Source organism: Brienomyrus brachyistius, chromosome 8 (assembly GCF_023856365.1).
Source record: "Brienomyrus brachyistius isolate T26 chromosome 8, BBRACH_0.4, whole genome shotgun sequence".
Classification (NCBI taxonomy): Eukaryota; Metazoa; Chordata; class Actinopteri; order Osteoglossiformes; family Mormyridae; genus Brienomyrus; species Brienomyrus brachyistius.
The window spans coordinates 7,248,730-7,270,522 of NC_064540.1; the positions used below are offsets into that span (position 1 = coordinate 7,248,730).

At 42.3% G+C, this 21,793-nt stretch overlaps 3 protein-coding genes and 1 long non-coding RNA gene across 5 annotated transcripts; 1 reads left to right on the forward strand and 3 right to left on the reverse strand.

The window, feature by feature from the left end:
* Positions 1–22: 22 nt before the first annotated feature.
* LOC125747182 (uncharacterized) lies at positions 23–2,986 on the forward strand. The gene is made up of 2 exons (XR_007399234.1): positions 23–913; positions 2,198–2,986. It is a non-coding gene; the product is annotated as an uncharacterized LOC125747182 (long non-coding RNA).
* Positions 1,559–18,516, reverse strand: pxk (PX domain containing serine/threonine kinase). Of its 2 annotated transcripts, none has more exons than XM_049022042.1 (18): positions 18,200–18,516; positions 16,177–16,227; positions 15,904–15,951; positions 15,566–15,752; positions 15,060–15,137; positions 14,507–14,580; positions 13,944–14,018; positions 12,867–12,971; positions 12,048–12,149; positions 11,430–11,591; positions 10,786–10,903; positions 10,122–10,200; positions 9,968–10,016; positions 9,132–9,209; positions 8,840–8,926; positions 8,680–8,743; positions 7,966–8,025; positions 1,559–4,004 (listed from the first exon to the last, which is right to left on the reverse strand). In XM_049022042.1, the coding sequence occupies exons 1-18, from the start codon at positions 18,299–18,301 to the stop codon at positions 3,817–3,819; spliced, it is 1,707 nt and encodes a 568-aa protein (XP_048877999.1). In that variant the 5' UTR covers positions 18,302–18,516; the 3' UTR covers positions 1,559–3,816. The 2 variants fall into 2 exon arrangements, with proteins under 2 accessions (XP_048877999.1, XP_048878000.1); XM_049022043.1 differs by lacking the exon at positions 1,559–4,004 and adding an exon at positions 4,874–7,558.
* A 337-nt stretch (positions 18,517–18,853) lies between these two features.
* On the reverse strand, positions 18,854–19,803 carry LOC125747176 (hydroxyacyl-thioester dehydratase type 2, mitochondrial-like). The gene has a single exon (XM_049022068.1). The coding sequence runs from the start codon at positions 19,801–19,803 to the stop codon at positions 19,285–19,287; it is 519 nt and encodes a 172-aa protein (XP_048878025.1). The 3' UTR covers positions 18,854–19,284.
* On the reverse strand, positions 19,750–21,495 carry rpp14 (ribonuclease P/MRP 14 subunit). Its single transcript, XM_049022069.1, has 5 exons — positions 20,935–21,495; positions 20,630–20,714; positions 20,369–20,445; positions 20,191–20,269; positions 19,750–19,888 (listed from the first exon to the last, which is right to left on the reverse strand). The coding sequence occupies exons 1-5, from the start codon at positions 21,024–21,026 to the stop codon at positions 19,832–19,834; spliced, it is 390 nt and encodes a 129-aa protein (XP_048878026.1). The 5' UTR covers positions 21,027–21,495; the 3' UTR covers positions 19,750–19,831.
* Between the last annotated feature and the right edge of the window lie 298 nt (positions 21,496–21,793).

Consider the following 21,793-nt stretch of genomic DNA (forward strand, 5'->3'; position numbering starts at 1 on the left):
TAAGAAACCGCCTACTTCAATGTTCAACCGGAAACTGTCCAACTGATCTCCCAAGTACCGTGTGCATTTTTAGTTTATTCGTATTTAAGGTTCTTATAGCCAAGTTTTTAATTTTAATGAATTTTATGATTGTGATTTTGGTATGTTGTTGCTTATTTATTTTTTATTGGATTGCAACCTGAGAAGTAATTCGATTCGCCCATTATAATGCTTAGTTGTACTGGTTGACCGGACCGCCCATCTGTTGCAAAATATTTACGGTACTTCGGAGCCATTATCAGTTGCTGTTTATTTGTTACTGGATTGCGAAAGACAAGTAACTCCATTAAATATTTGGCAGAAGGGTCTCTCAGGAGAATGATTGTTTTGATCATAAATCAAGCATTGCAGTGGGAAAATGGCTGGATTTACGATGAAAACAAATATTCTACTTGGAGTCCCGTTTGTCAAATGTTTAATATTCAGTTCGGTCTATCTCCCGTTTGACCTGATTTTTTCGCATTGTTACCAAAATTTTATAAATACTTTTAAATATCTTGCATTTTCCATATTTGAACAGCTCTTGCCTATCCTTTTCAAAAGCCTGAGTTCTGAGCCATTTAGTTGTAACCAAATCAGCAGGTCAAGTTCAGGTTAGGTTAGGGAGCATGAGCTGATGCAGCACATTGCCATACCCACCACACAGCGAAACTCCTCAGGATCCCGGCCAGTGATCCCCCAGGCAGATTCACGGTCCATTCCCACCCTCCGGAAATGGCCATCCTTCTGCCGCAACTAGATGTTACGTGGGCATCCCCTCGGCCTGGTCCAGCCACTTGGGTCCTCAGCAGTGAGGATCCTGTGAACCGGATCACCCTCTGGGAAACATGCCACATGGCTGTAGTGCTGTAACTCACGCTCCCTCACAATGCAGGTAATGTACCACATTCAGGACTCTTCTAGTAACCACTCATTCGACACAAAGTCTAACCAGCGGTACCCAAGGATTCTCTGAAGACACAGTACAGTCTTCATCTCACCTCACTAGATAGCATCTATGTCTCACAGCAGATTATCACCAGGACTCTAAAGGCTTGGACCTTCGTCCTCTTGCAAAGATATCGGGAATACCACACACGCCTTTCCAGCGACCTCATAACCCCCTAAACTCTTCCAATCCATCTAGATCCAAATCAGCAGATATAATTTTATTGGCTGTTTTTTGTTTTTCGTTGTGCAGGTAAGAAAGTATTTATTAACCTTATGTAAAATACAATGGGTAGAATTCCATAGTGTTGTGCAGCCACCCTGTGTAAAAATAATGAATCTTTTTATATATTTGATGCATGCTCAGATTTTGACTAAAGTAATTCACATGCTGTCCGTCTAAACGGTTGACTATAAAATCGCTTTAACATGTTAAAATCTTGATGCATTGTTTAATACTACATCCATAAAATTTCATTAATAGAAATTAATCAATTCCTAATAAGAATGCTAAGACTAACCGCCAGGTAAAGGCCACAGTTCCCATATATTTTGAAAGGTTGAAATGAAATCAATTTAAAAACCCAGTGCGTATTCTTCCATTATTTTAATAAAATAGTCACAATTTTGATTGCAGGTTACATAGCATTATTTTTTTAACATATATACAAATGTCACCATCATCTGTGATATTACAATCTGTTTCAATACTTCTGACAAGGCGGCAAACCTGTTTAGCTACAGAGCTAAAAAGAAAACGGCACGTTAAGATTACAGAAACTGGAAACGGCAAAAGCAACATTTATGGTCATGTATGCGGGCAGAAAAAAATGTTAGAATAAGCTACAAGCATAACAGGTAATAAGTGAACCCCTGAAAAAGAAGAAAAAGTTCTTATATTTTGAGCCACAAACTGAAATATCAAAATCTGAATCTGGAAAGGTCTGTGACGTCCATACTAAAGTGCAATTCTATCCCCACTGGCATTTTTAAAGACCTTTTTTTTTTTTAAAAAAAAAAAAAAAATTATAATAAAACTTTATAGAGAATGAGATTGTCTATAAATTGGGGACTCTAAAGCAGGAAATGTGATTTATTCTTCATTCATATAGTCAACCAGTTTCATCACGGCAGCCATATTAAATATATAATGTTCAGTGCGGACACATGGCTCCTACAAAAACGAAAAAAAAAACACACGAACCAATGAACGCTTTCTACATAACTACAGATCGGCAACGAGCGCTGAACCAGGAGGCGGAGCTCTGGAGCCCTGCCCGCCCCTCAGCCGCCATGCTCATCCACAAAGACAGCTGACCCATTTATGAAGACCGTACTGCGTTCATCTACTTCGTCCACAACTCTCCTCTCCGAGGTTTTTCCAGCATTTTACCAAGCTCACCTATGTGTGCAGAGGGTTTGTGTATTCAATCTATTTTACTTTTAACCCCTTTAAAAAATGTGAAAAGACATCATGTCAGGGTAGTCTCATGCAATTCAAATAAGTGTTCACGAACCTGCAAATGAACACACTGATATATACAGAAATACCAGACAGTATAACTACTGAAGATGAACAATGGATTGATGTAATATACTGTATCCATGTCACTAATCCTTACAAGGAATTCAAAAAAAGTGGTTTCCTCAATGCTTCTCAGGCAAGCAAAATTGGGAAACGTTATCTGGAGAAGTTGGGGGTGGAAAGAGACAAAAAATGTCTCATCTAGTATGAAGGCGTGGGGAAACTCCTTAACGATGCGTTTGAACAACGGAAGAATAATCAAGGAGAACATGAGAGCACATTCAATCACAAAGTGTCCTTAAACTGTGAACACATTCCACACAGCCTGAAGTCACCTGCATGTGGATTTGGCATGGCTAGAGAACTCCAAATCATTTACACAAGAGTTTTGATATACCACTTGTTATTTCACTGAAGGTCAAGTATGACTGTTTGAGAGTATGAAAATCTTAGATTCTGAAATGTTTCTACATTTATAAACATTTTATAATGATCCATGATAAAAAAACCCTTTTGTGTCCAGTCTTTTAAGTATTCTTTAAGATAATATTCATGATGTTAAATATCCCGGATTCCAACATTTAAAAATGTTGAAAGGCAGGAATACTATTAGCAGGACACTCCAAGGGAATGATATATCAAAAAAAGAAAGAGTTCAAAACACATTCATCATCAACACTGCAATCCTCAAACAAACAGGCAGGCAGAAATACCTTCCTGTGTGAGATGGAATCTATCTCAGGCCAAAGTTGATATTTCTCCCTTACAGGTAATATGAAGTGCTTGAAATTCTGTTCTACCAGAGGGTTATGTCCAGTGCATCAGATGCACCATGAAAATGATGAACTAATCAACTATTTGAAAGGCACCAAGGTAAATGCTGAATGACTTACAGCATCTTATAAAACAACAGTAAACTTCTGATACTTAAAAGAAAAAGGATTTGTAAATGGTAAAACTGTGGCATATAATAGTCTGAAGTAAAATGGTAGAAATGACAAGTGTTTTGGAATGCGTCATAACTGCTTTTTAAGTTGACGTAATAATTGGTTGCCATTGACCATGCCTGAATTTGACACATTTTTTCACAGGTGGGGCTTACAGTGACAGGAAGTACTAAAAAAAAAAAAGGATAGGAGCTCAGGTAACGGTACCCAGGATGCTTTGCACATGACTGGATGGCCCTCCTCAGAACCGGTGGCCAGACAAACATTGACATTTGACATTTCAAAAGGCTACAAAAATGAAATCATTATTACAAAAATGAAATGCAAAAAAAAAATAAAAAATAAAGCAAAAATGCCACAAAGGGAACGAGGCCCCACTCAGATTTTGGGGATGCTGCGGTCATTGGTCTCAGCCCTCTTTAGCTTGCCCTTGCTAAAGGCCTGGATGGAGCTGAGCAGGGCACCCCGGCCCGTACCATTCACGGCCGGAAGCGGGGGAGTGCGGCCGGGCTCATTAGGTGGAGCTGGGGGAGGAGGAGGTGGTGCTGGTGGTGCTGGTGGTGCTCCTGTTTTCAAAGCAGAGGATTTTCAGTAAGGCAAACATTTAGAAACAGGAAGGAGGGAACTAGCTTTTAAAATGCATTTTATGAATTACACATGAATTAATTTTCAGTACTGGACAGGGAGAAAGCAAAATGTGGAAAAGAGGGATTTAAAAAGGGTGACATCTAGCTCAAGCGAATTTATGTACTGAGTGGTGCAGATTATCTCAGAGCCTGACCAATCGCGAGTATCTCGGGCGGGATACCAGTCCTGACATCGTGATATCCAAAAACTGAACAATAGTGATAAGTATAGTCGATCACCCACTAAACCTCACACCCCCCACCCCCTATGGAGGGGGACGCCCCATCAGTAAGGAAACCTGTCAGCCGAAATATCAATGGAAAGTTTGAGTAATTTCTAAAAGCATAAAATTTCATATACACACCCAATACATAAAAACAGAACAAAAGCGCTGGTTTATATTTCAATGAGCTTTCAACAGTGATGTTTGGAGCAAACCGATTAGGTTAGTAGGTTGTTTCACTGAGAAGTGTTAAGATCCTATAGCATACTTTAAAACATTAACTATTAATAACCCCCATGACACTATTCACTTAGTCTCTTAATTAAACAGGCTGTCAAATTTAAAAGTTAAATACAGCAGGATACTGTTCATTAAAATGAGCATAACCACACTGACTGGCAAAATCATGCACAGAAAACACTGCAAAGTTTTAAAAAAATGGAGTAAAGTCATACTGTACACATAACTAAAACAGTTTTTTGGTTTAGGATATTATATATATTATATGTATTTATAAATAAGTGCAGGTTCTACCCTCCCTAAATAAAAACAAACTGAATATCCAAGGCATAGGGCACAGTGACAAAATTAGTTTGTCTCCGCTTGTATTTTATTTGTTTTTTTTTGTTGTTTTTTTAAAAACTCAAACGTGAAATATGGCAACAACAAGCTATCAAAAGGGCTTGTGTGATTAATATTTGCATCCTAGTTTCAGGGGTTAAAAGTCTAACAAATTTTCAGGGAGGACAATTTCGGTTGGTATATTACCAGCTCCATAAGAATAGCCAGTATGGCTGACCAGTAAACTCCTGATTGGCCAGGCTCATTTTAGGCAACAAATTAAAGGTATTCATGCAACTGCCAATAAAGGTGAAGATGGGTGGCCGGTGTTTCCCTGCAATCACTTATAATTTTAAAGAAGGAATTTCTGATCACTGCTTGATGGGAATCTGGATTTTTCCTACAATGCAGTTACCAGACAGTCAATTTGCATTTCAGCTGCTTCTCAAGGAGCTCATGTAGTCACAATATTAGGTTACACACATGAAGTTGTACTGATAAATGTGAGTGTGTGTGTGTGTGTGTGTGTGGTTGTGTGTGTGTGTCCAAATGTGCCCACAATGTGATAAAATCCTTATTTTCCGGTAACTCAACTTTATATAAATCTGTGACTGCAATCAAAAATGCCAAAAGTTTTGTATTTTGTTTGGTTACTTACGATAATGGTTAGGTCTGGGTAGGGGTCAATGCTGTCATTGTTGGGATTAGGGTTTTCCCCCATATAAATGAATGGAAGGTCCCCACAAAGATATGGATAAAAAAACGTGTATGTATGTGTGTGTACGAATGCATAAAACAGTGGGTTTGTTAGTGATCTCTCATCATGAGCAGTTACAGACTCAGTCAGACACCTGACAAATGAAACATACTTGATGGAAAGACGACGGAAACGATCTCAAAAACAGTCAATTGCCATAAGGACGCAAGTGAACAAAAAACAAAACAGTCAAAAAGCTTAAGGGGAAAGAAAGCAGAATGTGGCAGGATATTAATTATTATTTATATGCCACCGCAATATTGTTTTGGGTTCCGACCTTCTCGGTCAGTGCAAACTGTGAAATTTCCAGTAAATGCGTTTGCTACTTTACACTTTGGTTCATTTTCTTGCCACAAGACCTACTTCTGCTTCAGTTTCCAGCCGCAGGCAATCTAGAATATTCTAATAAATTCAACGCCAGCCGGCTGTCCAGCTCCCGAAGCAGAAATGACCATTGTGACAATCTGTTCTTACTTTTTGGAATAAGATCCTACTTTTCCAAGTAGTTTTCCTTGCACTTGTCAGTCCAGAGAACATTCTGCTTATGTTCCATTTGGAGAGCAGAGATTCTCTGCTCTCTTCATATATATATATAAATAAATAAATCGAGGGCTCCTGTAAATGCAACATCTAAGGCTGCCAGAACACACAGACGCCTGGGTTTCATACAGTCTCCTTTGGATGACAGCGGAACTGCAATTTAACACCAAAAGAACATGCTATGTTTTGAAAGGAATCAACGAAAACTCAAGTAAAACATACAGCCCTGAACATGTCGACAGAGGTTCAAATGTTCTTAAATGGTTTCATGCAGAAGACAGATCAACAAAGCAAACGTGAAAGGCATGCAGTAAGCACAAGTCAAGGAAAACACTTGTCTCCTGTCAATATCTAGGAAGATTCCCCACTAAATTCCACCCTCATTTATCAGTTTTCACCTTCAATGTCCCTAACGCCGGCAATCAGCAACTCAAAGGCACCTGACAGACAAAGAGATGGTCAGTACAGAGGTATATTATACCACTCAGAACCGACCCACGATTGTGAGCTGCGCCGGACTTCACCTTTAACTATTCACACACCCCTACTTTCTGTCCCCTCAGCACAAAGACAAGGACATGACCACGAACAAAAGACAGCCAGGACAGGAGCACAGCGCCGAAGCACACAGCGAGACAGACTCCCGTATGCTTCTCTACAGGGGGGAATATCTGACATAACTGATTTACAATGAGTCCAAGCGGTTCACTTTGCAGACTGTGGCTTTTTAAAGGTGCATTAAACCTTTTTCAAAGCAGGTATGGAAATAGCTTTTCGTTTTCAAAAGAGATGAAGCAAAAGTAACGAAGATTTAGTAGAGATGGCAAACATTACTACTGACCAATTGGGTTGAAGATGATGGCGTAATCAGCCAAAGCCAAGCTGGCAGGTTTGACCAACCCATTAGGATGATTTGATTTGGATAAGTGGGCGGAGCTATCAAATCAGGGACCAATTAATGCATGACATGTACATGTATTAACCTGTGAATTTCTCATTCTCCAACTACAATACGATTTCACAACATCATTCCTCACTGCAATATGCAGGGAGGCATCTTCGTCTTAACAGGTTAGCCAAATGATGCTTGATTTACTGTAACTTCTCACCAGAGAAATTAAATATCAACCACAAACATTAAGATAAAATCCACGTATAGACAATGTCTGAAAAAATTTACTGCATAAACAATTTGCAAAAAGTCCAGCCACCTAAAGAAATGTGAGTGCAGGAATTAGTTTACGCCAACATCTCTTTTTAAAAACGTATTGAGTGCATCCGCAGCTTAAGCCCAGACAGGCAACGGATGGGGAGAGAGAGCTCTGCTACTGAAAGAAGGTGCTGCAGCTTTAAGAGTCTGGGAAGAGTCAGTAATGATTTACTTTACCCACACGTTCAAAATGGAGCATGCTCTAATTTGAAGAGAGCAGAGGAGGGAAAGAGAGGCAGATAACGTTACTGGTCATTTGAATTTTAACAGAATCAGAATGAAAAGTCCATCTAAATCACATGTTCAGTCACCAATTAGTCAAAATGGAGAATCAATCACCTTGTTACATGTGACCAAAGAATATCACACGCTAAAAATGATATGAAGATTAATTTACAGAAGAATCATTATTTCTGCAATCGATGTGATCTACTACAAATGCGTTAGTTTTGATTGGGTTTCCAGGCTACAACTGATTTAATTAGTCACTGTCCATAATTGGAGACACAAACCAACAACCATGCTTCTGATTTGAACACAAAACATCAGCACAGATCATCACATTTCAACACGGGGGGGAGGACAGAGTACCATGACCCAGGAGCTTACCTGTCACTAGGGGAGGGGTGGGGGACGAAGGTGATGTCAGAGGAGAGCTGGCACCCGAACCTGTGGAGAACATTCCTAAACTTAAAAATGGGGTGGGCCGCTGTTGCATCATGTCTTAAATCTGCGCCCCTCTATTGGTCAGCAACTGACAAAGTCCACTGAAATTATTTTTGGAGACCAAACCTAATATGGGTCATTACACCAAGTCATAAAACAAACTCCACGGATATTTAACAACTTCCTTAACCCCATTTCATTTCATCACTTCAATAAAAACCATAAACTAAATTACGAAGACAAGAATGTCATATGATATCTGAGTGCTATAACCCAGGTATGAAGAAACACAGGATTTTTACTCCAACGCTGCAGATGACAAGATTTGAAAATGTACAGACTTTCACAGACCCCAGACTTGTGACCAGAGATCAGTGTAACATTAGCAAAACAATGTGTCTGAAGGGCATTTTCTTTGTAAACATTCAACAGCTAATGTCGATATTCCATTAGATTTTCTGATCCTGAAGGGATCAGAAGAGTCACCCCTCAAGATAATACACAGTTACTGCCACATTCATTTGGTGCGTGCAGAGTTAAAGACAATATGAAACTATTACATTAACCTCCTTTGCATGAAATGCATTCAGAGCCCACCCCTTAAAACCTCAACCCCAAGGATGTCCCCTTTAGACTTGTTACCCCTGGATGACATACCAGAATTGTTGTTGTATTTGGCAGAAAGGTCTTCTTCATTTTCATAAGCTGACTGTCTGGATTTCTGAAACAATTCGTTTATGGTGTAAAATTGACATATATTACTGCCACAAAGAGGCCCATTCTGTCAGAAGAGATTCACTGCAGACATTTGGCAGACCTTCCTGGCCAGGATCTTCCTCTTCTTCTTCTCCTCCTCTGACCCGTGGTGTGACTGGGCTCTGGTCAGTCGTCGATGCTGATGTATCTGTAGGGGAGAGCGACCGTTCGCTGACCTGCCTCTACCCACCGCGTAAATAACAGAATTCACAATATGCACACAAAGCCCTGTGAACACAAAAGTGGATCCAAGCAGCACCCAGGAGACACAAAAACAGTCTCCAGGAGACACCCAGGAGTGTGATTTGCAGAGGGTTTAAGATCACTGTTTGGCACAGCAAGGAGACACTGACCACTTTCTGTTCCTCCTGCAAGCGTTTTTCCAGGCTTTCCTTGGCGATTTTTAAGGAGTCCTTCAGTTTGGCCGTAATCTACAGCAGAAAAAAAAATAATCACACATTATCTTGCAATTTGACATGCTTATTAAAGTTACATCAATGTTAGGAGTCTCATAAAGGAAAAAATATTAAAAGCTACACAGTATCCCTTAAACATTCGCGAGGGTTAGGGTTAGGGGTGGAAGATGCCTGCGCATGTGACAATTCACAAATAAAACCTGGACGCCTGTAACAGTCTGCTAACCTGAGCGACGACATAAAATGTCTATTTATTATCCATTTCAAATGAAACTACTGTACTCACTGCATGTCAGATTACTTTGTCATTTCCTATCACGGTCTTTTTATATAATGTACGAACCGTCTAATTAATGCCGCTGAATGTACAAAGTTACTACCCTACACACTGAGAGCACTACATTTTGGAAACTTAAATTTTAAATTTACGGCACAGAAAAGTCTAAAAGTCACCACGAGAAAGGTGAGATTCCACGGTCTCAAGGACAGCTAACGTGAGTGAGGCTAGGTGGCGAAACAACGATGCAGGATGCACCGCAGCCAGGACTTTTAATATTAAAGATATAGTACGCACTTACACTAACAAATATTATGCTTAACTAATATTTATATATAATATAGTATTGTTTTTGGCTTACACTTTCGGCAAGCTCCAACTCGCGAATAACTGAAACCGTGAAATGCACCAGTGTGAAGGGGTTACTGTACTTGCTGGTATTTAAACTGAGGGAAATGCATTTTGGGATTGACGTCCATTCTGACCCGTCGCTCACCTTGAACTGGAGCTTCTCGGAGTTCATTAGCAGCATGTCACTGAACAACCTGGTGGGGGAGGGAATTAATGAACGTGTCACAGGGACGCGGGAGACACCAGACGATGGCGTCATCATCAAACGTCGTCAAAACCACAGCATGGCCGTTACTCACGGCGTCTGCAGGAGTTGGCCAACCGTGGGCATCCCCGTCTTGCACGCTTCCGTAGACAGGATGGAGTGCAGCACGGACACTGAGCGGAAGAGAGGGGCCTGGGTGACACTTTGCCTCAGGGGCATTTCCGAGCCAGCCCCCCTCGCTTCCTCAGAGAATGCACCCAATGATGACGAATCATTTTCGTAACACCAAGCACCATTCCGGTTGTTGAAATATGCTGTAACTCAGCTTGGCTTTCACTAAGAGCAGAACACTTAATGAAAAGGCTAAATTCACTCAGGAAACAGGGGCTGTTTTTATTTAGACAAATGCTGCTGGAGGCCATCAGTTTGATTAGCTGGTTCCCCCTCCAAAACTCAGCTGCACCAGTTATGTTTTGGATGGGATTTAATTAATTAGAGGCATTCATTACATTAAATGGTACGATTCTGCTCCACTAAAAGCCTTACTAAAACAGTTCATAACCAAGAATGCAACTTGACCATTTAATGACCAGTTTAACACGTAAAGAGGCACAGATCAGAAACACTCTCGTTCTGGAGAGATCTGAATGTAGGGGGCCTTCTAAAACAACTGAATGCAAATGTTGACCTTTGACCCTGCTGCCTGTGCTACACGCACATTAGCAATTAACAGAGAGAAGGTCAGAGTCTGTACTGACCCACAGATGGTGAAGGAGCAGGAGGGAAGTGGTCCACGGGCACCGTGTCGGGGGGCCTCCCGTACGTCATCTCGTACAGCACGTGCCCGAATGAGTACACGTCGATGCTCTCTGTCGTCTGAAACGGCCGAAATCACAACAAATCAGCAAATGTGATGTAATGGTGTCAGACATGAAGCCTATTACAAAGTATGTAAGAGTATGCAAGAACCAGAGGTGGAGATTTCAAATCCAGACCAGGATTTTGTTTCAACCAACCAGTTGAGTGCTCTGTGACTGACGCTTTATACTCAACTGGTTAGTTGAAACAAAATCCTGGTCTGGATTTGTACTCTCTGGACCTGAAATCTCCACCTCTGGTTAGAACCAATCACAGCATCCACGTTTAGCTGCTACTACTAGTTACATTTACTAGTTGCCACATTTATTTAGCAGACATTTTTATTCAATGTACATTTTTGAGGAATCAGGGTCAGTCAGTCCCTGGAGCAACTTGGAGTTAAGGGTCTTGCTCAGGGGGCCAATGGTGACATCACTCTGCTGATCCTGGGATTTGAACCTATAACTTTCCAACTATGGGCAGAGAGTCCTAAGCCGCTGAGCCACATGCTGCCCCCAACAGCAGAACACCAGCAGTAACTTACGTTGATTTTCCGGAACTGGGTGATGTAAGATCGGTAGTAGGAAGGAAGGCCAAGCAGCGAGTTTTCTATGTCCAGGAGTTTGCACGTGTCGTCTTCTATCAAGATGTTGGAAGCGTGGAGATGTCCGTAAGGGATTCCTTTGTCGTGAAGAAATTTAAGGACCTGATTTAGGAAGGATAACAAAGTTAATTTTGAACCAGTTTTCGAAATGGTTGTGATGCCATGCTGGATTTTTTCAGCCGCCACTGCAAGTTGTAACCTGGAGCAGATTATCTCTACAGGGTTGATGTTTGGGGAGACAAAAGACATTGATGAAATGCAAGATAAGACTGAAATGCCACAATCTGTGGAAAGTATATTCGTGTCAGTTAACAGGAGAACCAGAAGCCATTATATAAGACCGACACAGAATCACAACAGACTGTAATTTATATTGCCAGTATTTTATAGAGTTTACACTGGCCATGCAATTCTGGGGAAGGGAAAGACTAAATGGGCAAGCAACAGTGAAACATCACTATGATATTCCAACACAAAAAAATGACTAACTAAAATGGCTAACTGATGCATTCATTCAGCGCAGAAGTAGGGGGATGACATTGCGTATAGTCACCATACCTCCAGTATCTGCCTTCCAAACGTCCTGATCTGCTGAAGCTCTAGGCCCTGGATCTTCTTGGGGTTACAGTACTTCTTCAGGAAGGGTTCCCTGGGCTTCACCTTCAGAACAGAGGAAGTCGTCACCAAGGTGCTGCTGATTGGCAGGTGCGACAGCCAATGCAGACACTAGCGCCCAACGAACTAAATGCCCCATTTCCCCATTTAAAAGAATGCATGACAAGAACAACCAGAGTAACACGTGAAAGGTCCACCGTTTTTAGATGATACAACAGATCCATGATAAATGTAATACAGCTCAAGTCAGGTCAGGTTGGGGAGCAAGCACTGGTACGGCGCATTGCTGCATCCGCCACATGATGAAACACCAGTTGGTGACCCCCAGGGCAACACGCATAGGAATACAAGTGAGTGGGATAATTAACCACTGCAAGTGTAAATTCGAATGCACTATTTTTGAGTGTCAAGTTCTCATTGTCACGTGTTCTTAGGAACACAGTGAATTTCTTGTGCCGCAGTTGCAGGGGTGGGGGCAGGTGCATTTGGGGGGGGGGGGGGGGGGGGCAATAGGACAAAAATAGTGTCCGATGGGAGGCTGACATAAAAAAATAGAAAATAGCTCTTTATCAGAATATGAACAACAATCACACATTCAACTGTATTGCTGGTCAAGCGAGTCAGACCTGGCCAAGGCAGCACTGCGTGAAAAGAGTGATTGGCACACAGAAGAGGAACCTAAACACGGAAGGATGGCCTTCCAAAAATCCCGCAGGGTCTCACACCTGTCCGAAAGGCAGGATAAAGAACGACAAGCCTCACCTTACATATGTGATCCCGTAACGTGCCTTTCTCACTAAAGACACGGATCAGCAGGGCGGAGGACTCGCTGGTGCTGGCGAAGGTCACAGGAAAGATGTAAGGGTTCTGGATGGATAATGGGAGGGAAATAATAAATCAAAGTGGACCGATTCAAAAGGGAACCGAGTTTTAACTTGGAGCAGTCAAGCTATTAGGGGAGAGACAACGGAAGATCGCGGTTCCTCTTCAGAAGTGGAATTGGGGACTTTTTCTAAGGAAAAAACCATGTGTTGAGTGCTTCTGTCTGAAGTGAGGTAGAAGAGAGGTAGATCTAGGATATGGTTGTCAAGGAGCCAACTAGGCATAATTGTGGTTAGACTGAACTTCCAAAGGAGTGACTAGTAACAGATACAGCAAAGGAGCAAGAGCTTACAATGCATCTGAAATACAATACTGAAATGATCCTTTATGAGTAAAAGTACAGGTACACTAGAATGCTTCTTATCGCATATTCCAGCTTGCTCTCCTTTGAGATGACCACATAGTTTAAAGCTTAGGGTCCAAGTGCAGAGTCAGATCATTTTTCTAGCACACCTGGAGCATTTTGGGGTGTTAAGGAACTTGCTTGAGGGTCGAGGCTGAGGCACACACAGCAGGAACCCAAAAGAAGAGCTGTTCAAGTCAATACAAGAGCAACCAGTATGATATAAATATCTAAATAATACTACACAATACAATATAAAAGCTGTTTTTCTTCACTGGGTTTGTATTCGTGTTTAAGGTATCAGGAGACTGATGGCCCACTTTCCCACAATTCCTTGAAGACAGAGATGAAACAGCAGCAGCGTGATGAACACTGGGGAAGGGATGAGTGAAGCGTAGAAAAAGCCCTTGTTGCTGGAAAAAGGGCCACCTTCTCAGCTTCCCGGCCGTCGGCCGAGTGTCACCGAGTCCCATCGAAATTACTTCATGGCTGAAGTGTAATCTATGCCTTCTGCTTAAACACTCAAATGCCCACGGGCTCCCAAGTGGGGGGGGTGGGGGGTGGGCTGGTCAGGAGATAATGAACGGGAAAAGAGGAAGTCGGACGGCACTTACCGAGATCGTGGGAAGGAGCTTCATCGCAGACTGAAGGTCCTTGTCTGACAAGAATTTATCAGGACCCAGGTCAACCTAAAGAGGTTAAGACGAGTATGGAGATAAACGGGGATGCGAAACATGAGGCCAAATGCTCAAATTAACTTTTTAAAATCTATTCAGCAGATGCTGTTATCCAAATCAACGTAAAGTAAGGTCAGACGATCCCTGGAGTAACTGGGGTTTAAGGGCCTTGCTGAAGGGCGCAAAGGTGAAATCACTCTGTCGACGCAACACACCACCCAATTACGAAGATGAATCGACATTTTTACAGTATCCTTTGTCATAGTAAATATAAATGCAAAGTTTGACGGCAAAGCCAAAGTGAAAAGTGACCTTGGGAGTTTTGTAAGAGCTGCAGAGCGTAACAGCAAACGGTCATAACCGGCTTCAGCTATTTACGTAATTTGCATCTTGCGTAAAGGTAAAGGTATCTTGGGCAAAGGTAGATCTGGGTTAGGTCTCACACGCAGTGAGGCCTGGCACAGAGGCAGCTAACCAGTACTGGTTAAAGCGGCACTTACCCAGCTTAAGACTTGTCGTTCCTTTGGCTGTTCTTTGTTTTTCACTAGAAAATACCTCTTCCGTATCCGCCAGCCTAACGCACGCAAACAGGAGAAACCGTTACCCTCTTATTGCAGAAGCTGCTCCCCAAAGAAGCCTGCATAAGTAATAACTCAAAAAGCAAATTTCTAAACCTCACACAGTCCACAAAATTCATTTAAGAAGATTTCTGTGAATTTAGTGAGTTTTGGAAATTTCACAGACTTTTTTTGTTGCACTACATGAGGAGTGTGGGAGTTTGGTTCGTAAAACTGCTGCATATGCGGAAGAGGCGGACTTTAGGTTACTGATGGTCTCAGAATCAACAAAAAAAGAAAAGAATTCATTTTGGAAATGTGCTGACGTGTGTCTCTTTAAAAACACCACAAGTGATGCTAGAAAACTGGTGTGAAACGGGTCTGACCTCAGTAAAACAAAGATGACAGCACTGATGCATCTGCATCAGGCCCTTTACATGCCTACATTTTCCCAGCATGCAGCAGGGCACTTTCAGGCTGAAAAGGAGACACTCACCTATATCTTTCAAAGGTTCCACTACCTCCCACTTTGGGTCAGATCTGAAGAACATGGACACCTGCTGTAAAGCTATTTCTGTAAATAAAGAAGGGGGAAAGGCCGATCTAAAACGTACCAATGATAACGCAATGTATCCAAAAGCTATGAGATTTAAATTTATTTATCGGATGCTTTCTTCCAACATTACTTTTTTTTTTTTGAGAATGCAGGGACAGGTAGCCCTGGGAGGAACCAAGCATTAGGGGCCTTGCTAAAGAGCCCAAAGGCAAAATCACTCTGCTGATCCGGAGATGGATCCAGCAATTTTCCAATCATGGGCACAGCAACCCAGCTTGCCGAGTCACACACAGCCACTTAAGAAACACTAAAGAAATCTAACTCCGTAAAAAATAAGAATCTTCCATGATTTGGTTTGGCCATAATACAAATCGTTATACCGAGCCGACCCACCCAAACAGCTTCAGCAAACCTTGCTGGCATCATCTACCCTTCTCAGGTCTCACCCGTGTAGTTTGCAGAGTAGTTATTAGTGTCCAGAAATTTCTTGACCAGCTCACTGCTGGAAAGGATGTGGTGTGTGGTGATGAAGTTCAGGTAGGCCTGCAGGCCCTTCTGCCTTTCAGCGATAAACTCCCTGTCCATGTTTCCTATCAACTTCTTGGGTGGAAGAGGCAGGTTGATCCCAGAGATCTGCAGGGAGAGGGGGAGTCATTTATTGGCCCTATGTGAGTTTTGGGGGGGGGGGGGGGGGGGTACATGAAATTAAAGAAGGCGAACACCATCTCCATCAGTGAGCACGGCCAAAATAGTTCCCGATCACAGTCAAGAGAGAGACACTTACCAACAAGCTGTTGTTTAGCATGTCGAAGTCGCTGTATCGCCTTATGACCTGAAAACATTTAGGTCAAAGTGGTCAGTACAATGAACAAGGCTTAACTAATGCGAACATTGTACCTGGCTGACTTTTGGGTAAAGGCTCACTTCATTAACAAAATGTAAATTCAAACAAGTGATATACAAAAACAATCAGTAGCAGGCTCGCAAACAAGGCCAAGAACATTTAAGTTCTCATTTTAAAGGTTAAAATACCAAATTACATTAAAAAGAAATTTACCTGCCAACTGTTCTCTGATGAAACACCCCTCTGAACACGAATGATATATTCCTGGTTGGAAAAGAAAATGAAAAAACAGTTCCTAATCATTCAGATTGCCAAAAAGTGCATATACAATTCCACCCCTCACATGCACGCATGTGGCCAATGACAATCATTTGACCAATGACAATGTTCTTCCTGTGCTGCTCCCTGCTATCAAATGCTTGTGATAACAGTGTAGCCTTTCACTCTCTCACACTCACAAATACACCGTATTGTGCCCTTAATTACATTCTTTACGGTACATGACCTGGAAGGTAGCGTGAAACACAGGGGTAGTGTAAAAGGTTAACACTGACAGGACCTGACCAGCCTGAAATGTGGAGGCATGCTCGAATTATGCTGGTATACACATTAACCGATCAGAAACAACATCACCAGCATGACTCCTCAGGTCACACACTGGTCATGTCGCCTTTAAATGTACCACATACAAGGATTGAGGAAAACGTGCAAAAGGGAGAGAAACTCTGTAATAAACAGTGCAAACTGGCATGCAGAATGCCATGGGGATTGTATACAGGGAACATAACAGGGAACAATAGACATTCCGGGTCAAGAATAACTCTTACTGATTAATAATCACTGTTGATTCTATACTACTAATGGGTCTTAACGCCTGTCGTTCGCAGAGGCCAATTCCCGTGTAAACAAAATTGGTGCAAATATCGTTTATAAAGTGTTTTTGCTGAATGTTGCATTAGACTACAATTAGGCTACCAAACAATGAGGAATTATCCGGTTTAAGATTATTGTTTTTGTCCGAAGAAGAAGCACTTCACGGCCACTACCTATATATACATATATATTGTTTAATTATAGGTTGTAATGTGACACCTAATACGCAATATGTAACAGCAGTATGAATGAGTTCTTATTCTGCTTATCCCTAGTTGGAGGGAATATCCCATAATGCAGTTCAACTTTTTAGAGTACTATGCAAATAATGGCAATGCTGCGTACAGAACATGGGCTTACTGTTTGTTTACCCTAATTTAGACCTTTATGTCAAAACCCATAACTAAACGGGAATTCTGAAACCTCAACAAAAGTGACAATTTCGCTGACGCAAAAACATCATTTAAACCCAAACACAGAGGCTCTCTGGTCAGATTCTGTTACTATGAACAAAAAAACTAAATAAAAAACAATAATGTTAGAATTGTACAGGAAGTCTTTGTTCTAAAAAACCATTTTGCTTAAATGTACAAAACAAGCTACAATTTCTATTCGGGATTCTGTTTTACAGGAAAACAGCAACACCAACACTACCCTAATAAGTGCATATATAATCTATATCCTGACCATATGGACATCAGCACTTTTCATGCCAGACCTTCTGGGCGCAAATTCAGGGTTGAAGGGCGTGCAGGATCAATGATCGTTATTTACAAACCTCTTACACGCAGAGGTACACTAAGTTTTACAGTTTCGATTTCCGCATAACCCATCACTCCAGAAACCAAACACGGATGACGATCTCAGAATTGCAACTGGGTGAGAAATACTCTTTGTAACAATAAGGAAATTTACGCACCAATAATACCTATGCACCAAAAATAAGCAAAACCCGATTACTGGATACTGCCAGCGCAAAATAAAGATCTCGAATATGATCTTGCCCATGTCATGTGGGGATTGAAATAGAGATAATCAGAAATATCGAACAGCAAATTAATTTAAGCATTAATAATCATTTAAACATGCAAGCAAAACCCGGAAAACATGGCATTTAAGAAAAACCAGTCCGCCGGTCACCTGCCAGACGAGCCCACAGGTACGGTAAAGAGACAAAGTCAACTGACAGGTCCGGCGATCCGGGATGGAGAGTCAGAAACCCGGGCTGCGCACCGCGACCCAGCCGCCTGTCAGGTCACGCAGTACGGGCAGGCAACTCCGGGGCACCGCTTAGCTGCTCCTCCGCGCATGGAGGCCCTGCTATAGCCCGGTGGGCAGCGGGGGAAACGCCGACGCCGCTTACCGTGTGCGACTGCAGGCTCTGGCTCGCCTCGATCACGGCCGTCAGCGGCACCGTGTCGTCGAGCCGGAGCTTCGCCGCCGACGGCTTGTCCAGGAACGCCATTCCAGTGGGAGGAAAAAGGAGGAAGAAAGGGAGAGTAAGATGGGGGAAGAATTAAAAAAAACGAAAACGGCGGAAGTTTCCAGCAGCTTTCAGTATGCGGGATCAGTTGCAGAGGATCGGCAGCCCCGGCCGGATACGGCGCTGTACCGGCCAGAACCTGCGGAGCGTCTGCGCGACGGGGAGAGACGGAGCTCCGGGCAGCCGTGTGATGTTTCATTAAGCCACTGAGCGGAAACGCGTAATGATCCCGAGGTGCGAAGCTGAAGCCAGGCCAGGTCCGGCCCGAAACGGGGCGCGCCTGCAACGACCGGGACCGCAGCACGGAACCGGCACGAAAGGAGTCTTATAAAATATACTTAAACCTTAAAGGCGACTATAAGCGTATGTGAATGCGGAAATATTTAAACCCTGTCACTCAGATCTATTTATGATGGTCAGAAAATCTATGTTTTCCCATTTATCCCCCAAACACAGGAATTATCCAGTGTTCCTTCTGAAACAGATATGACCTACAAAACCTATTACTTGGATAAAAAATGAGTTACAATCCCGTAATATGTCATAAGTATATATATTTATTACATTATGAATATATTGTCAAATATAGTTGACCAGTTTGTTCCCGTGATGCAAAATATTTTCACACATTTTACAAATACTGTACACTTCAGAACATGGGTAGTAAGTTGTGTTGGTTTGACACGGATCGATTCAAACAAAAAGCAAAAGAGAAAAACAGCTAAACACTAAAGCACCTAGTAAAGGATTTCATAATATATCCAAACAATTATATTATTCAGTCATTTCAAAAGTCCTTATACTATGATTAACGGTGCTTTAGATTCCAGAGTTACTTCACACATTTTTATTTTTTTCAGAACAGACAGGGGTGGGGGGGGGGGGGGGAGTACAATTTCCTACATAAACAAAGAAGGAACCTTTAACATGGTGGCTTTCGTTTCCCCTGCACATTATGCTGACGCTCAGGCCTTATTCCTGACCTCTGGCACCAGCACCATGACTTCCCCCTCCATCACCACTTTGTCTTTCACAGAGCAGGAAACAGAGATGAGGGCACATGACATCTTGATCTTCTTCACCTCTGCCTCAGCCAAAGCGGCCTCCCCGATGTACAGGGGTGCTGGGAAGCGAATTTCCTGGTACAGGAATATGCAGCCGCTGCCAGGCATTTTGGTCCCCAAAATGGCCGAGATAAGCCCGTTGATCAGCACGCCGTGGACAATGGGCTTTTCGAAGGAGGTTGTCCGGGCATAGTCAGGGCAGAGATGGATGGGGTTGTTGTCTCCTGTCAGCTCGGCGAAGGTGGCGACGTCCTGAGTACTGAAGGCTTTCGTCAGCGACGCCCGATCTCCAACATGGAGGAGCCTGCGATTCAGCAAGTGCAGCCACACACCTTGGGCTCCATGGTCAAAGGGAGAGGTGACTGTGCAGTTAATGTGACTAAAATGCCCGCGTATGACCCTAAACATGAGAGGCATCATCTTGGATCAGTTTAGTGAGTATGGCACTTTAATTCAACACCAGCTCTCTACTGTTTCCTGACAAAGCCAGCAAAAATGGGGAAACCTGTAAGGGACAGGACAAATAATATTTGAATCAATGTGGTTACGTGGCCTCAACATTTTATCACAGCTTTACATTAAATCACATATACAGAACTTTTTCTTTTCCCGACATGTTTACATGTTTTGACACATTTCTGTTGAGTCATGATGCCGCGGTGCCTCATTACCGCCACCCACAGGCCATAGAATGTTACACTCTAAGAAACTGATAAGATTTTGATGCCGTTTTTTTGCAGAGGAAAAAAAGTCGAATAAACACGCACAGACATACAGACAATAATCAATGGCCGAAAATGAATTTACCTGAGTAACTCTGACAGCGCAAGGCTCATTATGGTATGACCCCAGTAATGTCAGGGCACTCCACAACTTCACCAATCCACTAGAGAAAAAGATGCAACTTAACCCTTCAAAATGACACTTTTTTTGTCATACGACAGTCGATGCATAAACAATATCCACACTAAATTACTAACAGTACCTGTTGTAAACTCTTAGGATTGCCGTCAACGATGCCTCGTCGAACTTCAAAACATCAAATGGAAAGGCAGCACCAACCTGCAATGTATTTAGAAATTTCAGTAATCATTCCTGCAAATTTTTAGCACCGCTGTAAAAAAAAAAATGCAGTTTAAGCAATGACGCAAATTTGCATGATCGTACGGTACTTTCCCTTAACAATTACATGGTGTAATAACACTAAAGGAGTGAAACAACCGAAAGCAATTAATCCAGCGTTTACCTCGCCGTAGAGGTCACGGAGGGCGGAGATTATCAATTGCTTGAAAAAAGCCGCTTCAAGTCTCTTCCCTTCTTTTTCAAATATTCTGCAAAGACAAAGTCATCAACTGCGATTCATCTGACATTATTTTGTGCAGGTTAATCTTTCATTCCACTGGGGATGATGCCTTCATGTCCCTTGTTACCAAATGACACTAAATAGCATTTTTTATTTTACTTAAAATGTACTGATTATATCTCAAATGCACGGCACTTATGGAATAGCACATCATACGGCACATCAGGTGAAGCTGAGCGGACACTTACAGAGATATCTTCATGTAGTGGTATTCGGAGGCGTTTTTGTACACAAACCGTTCGTAAGCTGCAGGTTCCTGTCTTTGATCAGCCTGCCTCATAATGTTATATCCCCCTTGAAACTCAGTGATCCAGCCTATAACGTGTTTATGTATGCATGGGTACTAAACAGAAAACTATGCGTGATATGACTATTAGCTGCCAGCTAACGTACCCTGATCACACGACAGCATAAACACGTTTCATATAGCTTTTCCTATTGTGAAAATTGTAATTCCTTGAGCCAGCGCTCCTTTTAACCCACACGTAAACTCTGTAATTTATGTAATAAAGTACGATGACACGACCACCCAAGCTAACTTTTACCTACTGCAACTTCACATTAAACTTTAACCATTACGATAAATCAAAGTATAAAAGTACCACAAGGTTTTCTAACAGAAATCCAATCTGCATTAAGAATAGTGGAATCTAAATTGAGAAGAAAAATTCTACATCACGCCAATAAACTAAAACATCCCATCAGCTCACTAACGCCCTTGTCAATATAGCAAGCATGGCCTATACACCCACAAACCATTGCGAATAGCACTGCATCTTCTTCGGGAGAAATCACATGCAGATTGTCAGGCCTTGGGGTGTACGGCTGCCACCTACTGGTGACACATCCACACCCTTTCAGGGGGCCTTGCACCAATGCACATTCCGCAAAGATGTCCCAGTAGCAAACCTTCATCGTAGCGACGGGTGCTATTCATTCTATCTATCATCTAGTATAGGGTAGCGGTGAGCCAGTAGCTTATCCCAGGAAACATGCCGCAAGCCAGGGGTCCACCTGTAACAGGATGCCAGTCCAACTCAGTGATTG

Coding starts and splice junctions, on each gene's coding strand:
- pxk (XM_049022042.1), bottom strand. CDS start 18,301: ATGGCGTTCCTGGACAAGCCGTCGGCGGCGAAGCTCCGGCTCGACGAC. Junction 15,753..15,903: donor TGCTAAACAACAGCTTGTTG/GTAAGTGTCTCT, acceptor CTCTCCCTGCAG/ATCTCTGGGATCAACCTGCC. Junction 8,927..9,131: donor TGCAGGAGGAACAGAAAGTG/GTCAGTGTCTCC, acceptor TCTCCCCTACAG/ATACATCAGCATCGACGACT.
- rpp14 (XM_049022069.1), bottom strand. CDS start 21,026: ATGAGGCAGGCTGATCAAAGACAGGAACCTGCAGCTTACGAACGGTTT. Junction 20,715..20,934: donor CACTACATGAAGATATCTCT/GTAAGTGTCCGC, acceptor TTGTCTTTGCAG/AATATTTGAAAAAGAAGGGA. Junction 19,889..20,190: donor GCGCTGTCAGAGTTACTCAG/GTAAATTCATTT, acceptor TGTCCCTTACAG/GTTTCCCCATTTTTGCTGGC.
- LOC125747176 (XM_049022068.1), bottom strand. CDS start 19,803: ATGATGCCTCTCATGTTTAGGGTCATACGCGGGCATTTTAGTCACATT.